General features: G+C 39.3%; 1 protein-coding gene across 2 annotated transcripts in view; it reads right to left on the bottom strand.

Moving 5' to 3' along the window:
• Positions 1–236: 236 nt before the first annotated feature.
• CENPK (centromere protein K) overlaps positions 237–12,872 on the bottom strand; it is a 92,686-nt gene continuing 80,050 nt past the window's right edge. For both annotated transcript variants that reach the window (XM_075839094.1, XM_075839103.1), the window contains exons 10-11: positions 3,287–3,340; positions 237–556 (exon numbers count right to left, since the gene is read on the bottom strand). In XM_075839094.1, coding sequence (XP_075695209.1) covers positions 398–556; positions 3,287–3,340 — 213 coding nt within the window. In that variant the 3' untranslated portion in view covers positions 237–397. The remainder of the gene's footprint in view (positions 557–3,286; positions 3,341–12,872) is intronic.

The raw sequence follows: 12,872 nt of genomic DNA, 5'->3' as shown, positions 1-12,872 counted from the left end.
GCCGGACCAGGCCTAGGTGTTAAAGGTCACACTCTGTCTTCTCTAGTCTAAGATCTGGCCGCCATCACCAACCTGCAACAAATTCCTGGCTATTTTAATGGGTTTATTATCCTTATAAAATTAACCATGTGGATGCTAAAAATACACAGTCATAGGCCACTTTCATTACAAACAAGCACAGAAATCCTCACTTCATGCTCTGGCCGATCTCATAATTGTATCTTAAGATGTACAAATCAAAGTCAATAAGATCAGATTTATTTTAGAATAAAACAACTAAAGGTTAAAAAATTTCCAATAAAATAAAATGTTCTGAATACATTTTGAATTAAAAAATTTAAATGTGTGTGCTGTATATATATATATTTTTTTAAAAAGTCTGTAAAAACAATTAAGTTCATTGGTGAAAAGCCTCTACTCGTATTCGCTTTGCATCTGCTGGATGCCTCAATGCAATTCCATAACGGAGCAGCAACTCAATGTAAGGAGGCCAGTACTCGTCTTTAACTATAACATAGGGATCGTTCGGTGTGTTCATAAGCTGGTTGATGAGAGTCTGAAATGTAAAAAAGGAATAAATATTTTAAGTATTTTATAATTAATACAAGAGTCAAAAAACTGTCCACATAGAAGACTGTATTCATCTCTAAAAGGTGAGAACTTGGTGCAGTAAATGGAAAGAGAAGTTTATTCAATGTAAGTTAAGAAGGAAAAGTATGAAGAACGGGGAACTAAGTCACTTACAGGACACAACACATTTTCAATCAGTGGCGAGAGGTGCACCATCAGACAGGTCAGTCTAGTTGCCGAAGCCGCTCCTGCAGAGATCTACTAGATCGGATTATTGCATTTTATGGTTGCTGAAGCAACTGTAAACCCGGTCTGAAGCTGCACCTCCTGATGCTGATTACAAATTTCAGTGGGAGATGCACCTAGGAGTGACAGTATCGCTTTAAGTTCATTCATTTTAGACCGGCTGTAATACTCAGTTTATTCATTACTGGTTTATTGCTGCAGCCATGTTGGGGCCACTCATCCCCACCGAAGTACATAGGAGGAAGAAAACAGTTAAGATTGCACGCCTCTAGTAGGCAGCGTACCAGCTACATACAACTACATGGTAAAGCTAAGATTACACATAGCTCCAACAGGGCAAAAACCAAATCGTAATGATATTTTAGAAGCTCACTAGAAACTTGGCAGGTGATCGCATTATTTGACTGGAGAACTTATTTGCAGAAAAGTCTGAGAAGCAGATCCAGAGACTGTGCTCAAAAAGTCTAGTCAGGAATGCAGAGCAAAAGGTAACTGTGTACAGTATGCTGGCCCTTCTCCAAAGTTTATCAGCTAAAGATCTGAATTTTGGAAGCAATAAATAATTGGTTTTGAATTACCACATCATAAAATAGCTTTCCCCTGGAAGATGTTATTATTTAACCCCTTGGAGACACGGCCAATTTAAGATTTTTAATTTTGTTTTTTTCCTCCCCGCCTTCCAAAAGCCAGAACTTCTTTGTTTTTATTTGTTGTCAACGTAGCTGTATGAGGGCTTGTTTTTTGCGGGACAAGTAATGTACTGGGAAGCTGAAAAAAACACTTATTTGTGGGATGAAATGGGAAAAAAAACAGCGATTACGCCATGTTTTGGGGGGATTTGTTCTTACGGCATCCATCAGATGGGCACCTTATTCTACAGGTTGATAAGATTACGGCAATACCAAATTTATATGTTTTGTGTTTTACCACTTAAAAAAAAACAAAAAAAAAACATATTTGCTTAAAAAAAATAAAATGTTTTGTGTTGCCATGTTCTGAGAGCCATAACTTTTTAATTTTTTTTATCAATTTAGCGAGGCAAGCTGTAGTTTTCACTGATACCATTTTAGGGTATATGCAACTTTTTGATCACTTTTTATTCAATTTTTTTTGAGAGCCAACGTGACCAAAAAAGAGCAGTTTGAAAATGCTATAATTTTTTTTTTACGGTATTCACCGAGCGGGTTAAACAATGCTATATTGTGATAGTTCAGACATTTACGGACGCAGCGATACGAGCTATGTTAACTTTTATTTTTTTAACATTACTTTAGGGGAAAAATGGGAAAAGTTTTTTTTTTTTAACTTTTAATATTTTTTTTTAAACAAAAAAAACTAACTGCTTTTTACTTTTTTTTTTATTAGTCCCACTAGAGAAACTTGAACCAGCAATCGTTGGATCGCTTGCATGATATACTGCAATGCTTATATATTGCAGTATATCGTGATATGGACAGTCTCCTTTGAAGCCCTGCGAGAGGCAGAGCTTCAAAGGAGTACAAAGATGGCAGACCTGGGGGCCTTTATTAGGCTCATAACTACCATTGAAAAGCATAATATAACAACCATAGTAAACTGCCGATCGCACCGCGGGGGGGGGGGGGGGGGCGCAATGGCATGTTTGAGAGGGCGCCCCCTGATTCTAACAATTTAAATGCCGCGGTCACGATTAACTGCGGCATTTAAGGTGTTAAACGGGCGGAATCAAAGTGAACTTTGATTCCGCCTGCTTGAGTGAGGTGTCGGCTATGTAACACAGACGTCACCCGCCGAGTATGGAACGCGCTCAGCCTGTGAGAATGTGTATATGATGAAAACCCTACAATAACCATGTACAAGGAAATTAGAAAACAAGTCTGTGGTGCTCAGGGATTTGTATTCCTACTATTTTTAAGAGGTAATAATTTAAATAGTACTTGCCTTTCAGGTTACTTTTCCGAATTTTTTCGGATGTGTGTCCGTGCTGAAAAAATGATATAACCTGTCCTATTCTTGTCCATAATTACGGCACAGACTCTCCCATAGCAGCCTATGGGCGCTTTCGTAAATACGGACAGCTACAGATGTGCATCCGTAAACTGTCCGTATTTACAGAAGCGTTGCTATGCAACATGTTGGTAACATCATTTGCAGCCTCCCTCTTTTTTTTACAGATACGTATATACGGACCAAATACGGATTAATTACGGACCGTGTTTGTGGATACCGTTTCGTACATACGGAAAAGTTACGGATGACTACGGATCAGTATTTACTGACATATTAAAATACGGTCATGTGCATGGGGCCTTAGTGAGCGGATAATCATCTCTGTCTCACTGAAGATGGATTTTACCAGTGAATTGAGAATTGATATAAGGCATTCATACTATATAGTTTATTCAATATTACAAAGCAACACAAAACTAGATAAAACACTATGATTGTAAGATAGAAGAAATAAAAATTTAAAACACTATATGATTTTTACCTCTAAAATAACATGTAGTCGTATCCACTGCACCTGAGGCTCTTCAGAGACACCCTAGAAGTTTTACAAAAAAGAATAAATAGACATAAAAATAATAAAATGTCATAAATCACATATTTCTTATAAGTAACTGCATGCAATTTATTCTTAATAAGTAACTGCATCTTCTAGCATTCTGAAGAAGGCCATATCGAAGCGTAGTTTCCATCAGTGTATTTATCGAATGGTATAAAAAGCAATACCCTAATAGACTTCTATTATATGATAGCTATAGCTTCTGGCAACAGAAAAAAAAATCACATTGGAACCTTTCAGCAGACACAGACAGTTTTTTAGGCAGATTACAAACTGATGTTTGAAGGCTACGGAAACCTTTGGTGGCTTTTTTTTTTTTTTTAATAAAATGTATGTACTTTAGCATACAAATAACTTTTGTAATATTGTTTTATTAACATTTTTGCTCAGTATTATTCCTGGGTAATGTCTCAGGAGCACATAGAAACAAACCCCCGTCAGACTAGTTCACTGACAGATTCGGCCGACAGCGGCATTCTGCAACTTTTATGTGATCCGTTCCCACCAGGGAAAGTCGCATCTGGCCAGAAATTTTCCCTGCAGTAAAATGTAGTATTACATGGCAGTCACTTAAATTAATGGCCCTCCATGTAATGCACGGATAGAAGGGGGTACAGCAGTGGCTCTGTAACAGGTGCTCTCCTTTCTAGTTCTTAGTCACGAATAGGGCATATAGACAGGATTTGCCTTCACCAGACAAACATTTAACGCTTTCAGATCAAAGCCATTTTAGTTTTTGCTTTTCACTCGCCGCCTTCCAAAAGCCATAATTTTTTTATTTTTCCGTCCAATGAGTGGTGTGAAGGCTTATTTTTTTGCAGGAGGAGTTGTACTTTTTATTGGCACTATTTAAAATACCATGTAATGTACTGGGAAAATGAAAAAAAAAATGTTTATAGGTTGTAACTGGAAAAAACGGATTCCTCCATTGTTCTTTGGGTTTAATTTTTACAGCTTTCACCATGCAGTAAAAACGACAACTTGACTTTATTCGGCTCAGTACGTTTACGGTGATTAAAATATTTTTTTTTTTAATGTTTTACTACTTTTACAAAGAAAAAAACTTTTTGTTAAAAAAGAAATTTGTTTTGTGTCACCACATTCTGAGAGCCATAACGGTTTAATTTTTTCGTCAATTGAGCGGTGTGAGGGCTTATTTTTTGCGGGACGAGCTGCAGTTTTTTTGGTACATACAACTTTTTGATCACTTTAGATTACATTTTTTAGCGCTAAAAAACAGCAATTTTGGTGTTTTACTTATTTATTACGGCATTAACCATGCGAGTGATAATGTTATATTGTAATAGTTCAGACTTTTACGGACGCGGTGATACCAATTTTGTTTATTTTTTACATTAGTAGAAAAAAAATGGGAAAAGTTTTTGTTTTTTTAAACTTCTAAAAAATTTTGTACACTACTGTAAACTTTATTTCATTTTTCTTTTTACACTTTTTAGTAATTCCCCTTGGTGATTTGAACCACTGATCCTCAGATATTAATGTATTGCAGTATATTGCCATTTATTTTATAATTTAAATCTTTCATTATTGTGGTACAAGCAAAAAAAAAAAGGGTAACACAAAATAATACTATACACACTAACCTAAAAATTCCCAAACCCCCCCATCCCAAAAAATACAAATATTTCCAATTCCCTCTCCACTTTATATCACCTCCAGATACCCCAAAGCTCCTTCCACTTGTCATTGATTCATCTGTTTAGCTCTTATTTTCTCATACATTTTAATTTTGTAAACAATATTCCTACATTCCTGAAAAAAGGGGCGAGACTCTGCAATCCACTTCGTTGCAATAACTAATATTTGTGTTCTCGAAAACTTCGCCATTAACAATTCTTCGGTGCAATTCAGAAGTGCCAACTGAGCAGATTTTAGGATCTCCCGATCTAGCGGAGATGCCACTTCTTTAAATATCAAAGACCAGTATGAATCAGTAACATGGCATTCCAATACCATGTGCCAAAATTCCACCACCGGATATTGGCATCTAAGACATTTTGCCTCCTAAATCAAACCCATTTTATAAAGTGAAGCAGGAGTGTAGTACAAACGATGCGTAATATTGAAATGAACCAGAAGATGATTTGCACAAACCAAAGTCTCCTTCCCATTCTTATACATATTCACCCATTTCTCCTGTCTTATTGGGCCTAACTCCCTAATCCAGCCAGTTTGAGTTGTGAAAACAGTGTTTCGTGAATGTAAACTAATAATTATTTTATATAAACATGTGAGAGAAGCCTTAACTGCATAAATCTCAAGAATACCTTCTCAAGTAAAGTGATTATGAACCCTGAAGACATTTTTGTCTGAAGTTTTAGTGCTAGCGTGCCATAATTGATAATATCTACGTCCAAATTTTTTATTTACCCTATAGGTGGATTGTAATTCTTCAAATGACATTAGTTGTCCTGCTTTAAAAATGTGACTTACCAGTGTAATACCAATTCTCTGCCAAAAACTATAATCAGGAATTCTTTATAATTGTGATTATTCCAAATCTTAGTAAAAGTTACTGCGCCCCTAATCCTACACAGCCTCTTAAATTCCACCCAACTCTTAAATACTAAACCACTAATGTGGAGGGACTTAAACCACCCGTGGTTCAACTGTCCTTATTCCAGAAGTTCAAAAATATCAAGCACGTTTCCCACTGCAATATCAATTAAGATCTTAAAAACAGTAGAGTTCCGCCTGCTGACTGCAAATTGGAGTTGTGCGGCCAAAAAATAACCCTGCATTCAAGGGAGCGCTAAGCATCCCCCTTTTACATGAATCCATAACAGCTTCTGCTCGATCCTAACCCCTTTCTTGCCCCAAATAAGATCATTGATAATTACTTCTATCAGCTTAAAAACCCTGCTATTGATCCATACCGTACAAGATGATAAGACATATAAAAATTGAGGCAGCAGAACCATTTTCACAAGAGATATTCTGTCGCACCTCGAAAGGGGAAGTTTGCCCCACATATGCACCTTAACTCTAGTTTTCGAGATTAGTGGCATAATATTCAGAGAGTTATGGTTTTCCAGATACCATTTATCTTAAGATCCCTTGATATTCAAAATGTTGTGAGGGACTCAGGATAGATCTTGGTCTGGATGAGTCAAAATCTATTGCATCCAATGGTAGCAGGGTCAATTTTTAACAGTAAATCACTAATCCTGATAAAGAACCAAATTCTTCTATCACCTGACTAGACCTTGAGACATACCTCACTGCGTCATTCAGGCATGATAAAACATTGTCCACATATAAAGGGATTTTGTCCCTCACCCCTCCGCAACTGAATCCACAAATAGATACATCTTCTCTTCTTAGAATCGCCAAAGGTTCAATAAACATGGCGAATAGGAGCGGGGAAAGGGGGCACCCTTGTCTGGTTCCTCTAGCAAGCTCGAAAGGGTGGGATAAATGCCCCCCTACACTGACTCTAGCAGTAGGTGAACTATACATTGTCTTTACCATATCTATAAAATTACTTCCAATCTTACTTCCAATCCCAAATTTTGCCATAACCCTCCAGAGAAAAACTCACTTCACCCTATCAAAAACCTTAGTAGCGGGATGGAGCAAATTTCAAAAGGTCCCTCTCCCCTTTTGCAGTTTTGAGTACATCCCACAACAGAGGAAAATTACGTCCCCAAATTTCCTATAAATTTTCAACGGCAATCCATCCGCTCCAGGAGAAGAATTTCCTGAAAAGGAAAGCAATGCTTCTTTCAGCTCCTCAATCCCTATAGGGGCATCAAGCATCTCTCTTCCTTCCTTACGGAGGATTAAATTTGTGTGAGGTAACTATCCAGAACAGTGAGATCTGTGGAGGACCCATACAAACATGAAATATATTCCAGAAGCTCCCACTTGATATCCACCCTATCAGAAACAAACTGCCGAATGCGCACAATATTATTCGATGGACTTTGATTCTTAACAGTTTGGGAGAGCAGTTTACCTGCCTCACTAAAATAATTCTGACCAGAGAAGAATATTTTATGTTGAGATTCCTTACATAAGAAAACTTCCTGCTCCTTCTGCTAGTCATGCAATATCCCCCAAGATGCCTCAGAATAATCTGCCAGGAAGGCCTTCTCCAGCTCCAGGACCTGCTTCAGCAAACTGCTTTCCTGCTCACTGAACGACTCTCTGAGATGGCTGATTTTCTTAAACAAAAGTAAATGTGGGTGGCGTTCAGATTAACCTTTCAAAATATTGCAATATCCCTGCAAAAATTCTTGAGAATATACTCATCCAGTACAGTAAGCCAAAAGGGATTCAGTCTAAGCAAAGATTTTGTAACCCCCCTCCCCCCCCCCCCAACTCCCTGTAAATTTCAAAACCACAATAACAATGGAATGATCTGAAATACTATTCGGTCCATATTAAACATTTTTAATGCAATCAGCAAAACTGTTGTTAACCCCTTCGCGCTCAGCGACGTAATAATCCGTCGCGCTAACTGTATCGTTAGCGCTCAGCGACGGATTATTACGTCGCGGGGATAACGGCCATTTCGGCCGTCCTCCCGACACATGCAGGAGCTGTGACAGCTGCTGTCTCGTACAGCAGCTGTCACAGCTCCTACAGCGGGGACCGATCGCTGTGTCCCCGCTGATTAACCCCTTAAAAGCCGTGTTCAATAGTGATCACGGCTTTTTAGGGGTTAAGCTACAATCGCCAGCCTGCTACGCGATAGCGGCTGGCGATGGTGGCTATGGCAACCGGACACCAAACAATGGCGTCCGGCTCTGCCATCGACGGAAGCCTAGTGGGTCCTGACAACGTCAGGACCCACTATGCTTGCTGTCAGTGAGTAGCTGACAGTTCTAATACACTGCACTACGCATGTAGTGCAGTGTATTAGAATAGCGATCAGGGCCTCCTGCCCTCAAGTCCCCTAATGGGACAAAGTAATAAAGTTAAAAAAAAGTTAAAAAAAGATGTGTAAAAATAAGAAAATAAAAGTTTTAAAAGTATTAAAAGTAAAAATCCCCCCTTTTCCCTTATCAGTCCTTTATTATTAATAAAAATATATAAACAAACAAATAAACTATACATAATTGGTATCGCCGCGTCCGTAACGGCCTGAACTACAAAATTATTTCGTTATTTATCCCGCGCGGTGAACGCCGTAAAAGAAAATAATAATAAACCGTACCACAATAACAATTGTTTGGTCACTTCACCTCCCAAAAAATGGAATAAAAAGAGATCAAAAAGTCGCATGTCCCTAAAAATGGTACTGTTCGAAACTACAGTTCGTTACGCAAAAAATAAGTCCTCGCACGGCTTTATTGATGGAAAAATAAAACCGTTCTGGCTCTTAGAATAAGGTAACACAAAAAGTGAATGATTGTTTACAAAACGTATTTTATTGTGTAAACGCCATAAGACATAAAAAAAACTATAAACATCTGGTATCGCCGTAATCGTATCGCCCCGCAGAATAAAGTGCATATGTCATTTATAGTGCACGGTGCACGCTGTAAAAAAAATAGATTAAAAAAACAATAGTAGGATTGCTGTTTTTTAGTCACCACGCCACCTAAAAATAGAATAAAAACTGATCAAAAAGCCGCATGAACCCCAAGAAAACTACAATGGATTCCTCAAGGGGTCTAGTTTTCAAAATGGGGTCACTTTTGGGGGGTTTCCACTGTTTTGGCACCACAAGACCTCTTCAAACCGGACATGGTGCCTAATAAAAAGGATGCCTCAAAATCCACTAGGCGCTCCTTTGCTTCGGAGGCCGGCGCTTCAGTCCATTACTGCACTAGGGCCACATGTGGGATATTTCTCAAAACTGCAGAATCTGGGCGATACGTATTAAGTTGCGTTTCTCTGGTAAAACCTTTTGTGTTATAAAAAAAAATGGTATAAAGAGGATTTTCTGACAAAAAAATTTTTTTTATTTCACCTCTACTTTGCTCTAAATTCCTGTGAAACACCTAAAGGGTTCATAAACTTTCTAAATGCTGTTGTGAATACTTTGAGGGGTCTAGTTTCTAAAATGGGGTGTTTGATAGGGGTTTCTAATATATAGGTCCATCAAAGCAACTTCAAAACTGAACTGTAACCTAAAAAAAAATAAAAAATCAGGCAATACTTGGCTTCTTACATCATACTGATAATGAGCCGTGCCCACCCCGAGATGACCCCAGTTTTGACCGTTTGTATAAACGGAGACCCCTATTAGACCGTTTCAGTGCCCGGTTTTCCCAAGCATACACCCCCAAGAAGTGTATTTCTATTGATGAGTCCTTGGTGGATTTTAAAGGGAGGGTTCAATTCCGCGAGTACCTGCCGGGTAAGAGGGCAAGGTATGGCGTGAAGATGTATGAGCTGTGCGAGAGTGCATCAGGGTATACATACAGGTTTAGGATATATGAAGGGAAGGACACCAGTGCTCAGCCCCCAGAATGCCCCCGCTTACTGGGAGTTAATGCAAAAATTGTGTGGGATTTGGTACACCCACTGCTGGACCAGGGTTACCACCTCTACCTGGATAATTTTTATACCGGCGTCCCACTCTTCAACTGCCTCGCTTCCAGTCCTGTGGCATGCGGCACTGCTAGAAGAAATCTGAGAGGCCTCCCTAAGACTCTGCAGGGCAAACAAGAAGGGGTGAGCGCAGGGCACATTCTAGCAGCAACATATTGTGTGTCAAGTACAAGGACAAGAGAGATGTCACAACAGTACCCATGTACCTGTACGAGGTACCAGTACAGCGACCCCTAAACCAGACTGCATCCTGTACTACAATAGGTACATGGGAGGGGTGGACTTGTCAGATCAAGTCCCGAAGCCCTACAGCGCCATGCGCTGTGGTATAAGAAGCTGGCCGGGCACATCATACAGATGGCATTGTACAATGTGTACGTGCTACGTCGATGTACAGGCCAGAGGGGAACTTTCCTGGAATTTCAAGAGGTGATTATCAAGAACCTAATCTTTAGGGACCAGGAACGGGGGGGGGGGCACCCAGTACTTCTGGAAGCGAGGCCACACGCATCGTACCAGGGCAACACTTTCCAGGAGAAGTTCCCCAAACTGGCAAGAAGGGAAAAAGTCAAAAGAGGTGCAAAGTCTGCTATAAGAGGGGTATAAGGGAGGACACAATATATCAATGTAACGCGTGTCCCGAAAAACCAGAGCTCTCTATGAAAAAGTGTTTTAACATTTATCATACATCCCTTGTTTTATAATTTACCCCAATTCTACTTACCCTGATGCACTCCGCACAGCTTATCCCCCCTTATCTTTCCCTTCTGAGCCCTGCTGTGTGCCCAAGCAGCTGATAACAACCACATTGAGGGTATTGCCATACCCGGGAGAACCCACATTACAGTTTATGGGGTGTATCTCTCCGGTCAAAATGCTCACTACACCTCTAGATGAATGCCTTAAGGGTGTAGTTTTTAAAACGGGGTGACTTCTTGCGGGTTTAAACTGTACTGGGGCTTCTGCACACATGACTTTGCACGAGAAAATCCCCAGTAGGCCAAATGGTGGTCCTTTCGTTCTGAGCCCTCCCATGGGCCCAAACGGCAGTTTATCACCACAAATGGGGTATTGCTGCACTCAGGACAAATTGCGCAACAGAATGGGGTATTTTATTTCTTGTGAAAATAAGAAATTTTCAGCCAAAACTACATATTATTGGAAAAAATTAATTTTGTTTTAATTCCAAGCCCAATTCAAATAAGTTCTGTGAAAAAACTATGGGGTCAAAATGGTCACAACACCCATAAATGAATTCCTTGAGGGGTGTAGTTTCCAAAATGGGGTCACTTCTGGTGGGTTTCCATTGCTTTGATACCTATGGGGCTCTGCAAATGCGACATGGCACCCGAAAACCAAACCAGCAAAATCTGTACTCCAACAAACACATAGCGCTCCTTTCCTTCTGAGCCCTCCCATGGGCCCAAACAGCAGTTTATCGTCACAAATGGGGTATTGCCGCACTCAGGACAAATTGGGCAACAAAATGTAGTATTTTATTTATGGAGACAATAAGAATTTTTGAGCTAAAACGACATATTATTGGAAAAAATATTATTTTTTTTAATTCCCAGCCCAATTCAAATAAGTTCTGTGAAGAAACTATGGGGTCTAAATGGTCACAACACCCATAAATGAATTCCTTGAGGGGTGTAGTTTCCAAAATGGGGTCAGTTATAGTGGGTTTCCATTGCTTTGATACCTCTGGGGCTCTGCAAATGCGAGATGGCACCCGAAAACCAAACCAGCAAAATCTGCACTCCAAAGAACACACAGCGCTACTTCACTTCTGAGGCCTCCCATGGGCCCAAACTGCAGTTTATCGCCACAAATGGGGTATTGCTGGACTCAGGAGAAATTGGGCAACAAAATGGGGTATTTTGTTCCCTGAGAAAATAAGAAATTTTGATAAAAAATGACATCTTATTGGAAAAAATTTAATTTTTTTCATTTCACAGCCCAATTCAAATAGGTGCTGTGAAAAAATTGTGCGGACAAAATTGTAACAACAACCATATTTGAATTCCTTGAGGGGTGTAGTTTCCAAAATGGGGTCACTTCTGTGGGTTTCCATTGCTTTGATACCTCTGGGGCTCTGCAAATGCAACATGGCACCCGAAAACCAATCCAGCAAAATCTGGACTCCAACAAACACATAGCGCTCCTTTCATTCTGAGCCCTCCCATGGGCCCAAACGGCAGTTTATCACCACAAATGGGGTATTGCCGCACTAAGGACAAATTGGGCAACAAAATGGGGTATTTTGTTCCCTGTGAAAATAATAAATTTTGATCACAAATGACATCTTATTGGAAAAAATTTCATTTTTTTAATTTCACAGCCCAATTCAAATAGGTGCTGTGAAAAAACTGTGCGGTCAAAATGGTAACAACAACCATAAATTAATTCCTTGAGGGGTGTAGTTTCCAAAATGGGGTCACTATTCGGGGATTCCTACTGTTTTGGCACCTCAACACCTCTTCAAACCTGGCATGCTGCCTAAAATATATTCTAATAAAAAAGAGGACTCAAAATGCACTAGGTGCTTCTTTGCTTCTAGGGCTTGTGTTTTAGTCCACGAGCGCAGTAGAGCCACATGTGGGACATTTCTAAAAACTGCAGAATCTGGACAATAAATATTTAGTAGTGTTTCTCTGGTAAAACCTTCTGTGTTACAGAAAAAAAATGAATAAAATTGAAATTCAGCAAGAAAAATGAAATTTGCAAATTTCACCTCCACTTTGCTTTAATTCCTGTGAAATGCCTGAAGGGTTAAAAAACTTTCTAAATGCTGTTTTGAATACTTTAAGGGGTCTAGTTTTTAAAATGGGGTGTTTTATCAGGGTTTCTAATACATAGGCCCCTCAAAGCCTCTTCAGAACTCAAGAGGTACCTTAAAAAAAAGGATTTTGAAATTTTCTTAAAAATATGAGAAATTGCTGTTTAGGTTCTAAGCCTTGTAACGTCCAAGAAAAATAAAAGAATG

The sequence above is a fragment of the Rhinoderma darwinii genome, chromosome 1 (assembly GCF_050947455.1).
Source record: "Rhinoderma darwinii isolate aRhiDar2 chromosome 1, aRhiDar2.hap1, whole genome shotgun sequence".
In the NCBI taxonomy this organism is placed as follows: Eukaryota; Metazoa; Chordata; class Amphibia; order Anura; family Rhinodermatidae; genus Rhinoderma; species Rhinoderma darwinii.
The sequence above is the reverse complement of the archived record's forward strand: the minus strand, read 5'-3'. Positions and strand labels throughout refer to the sequence as shown.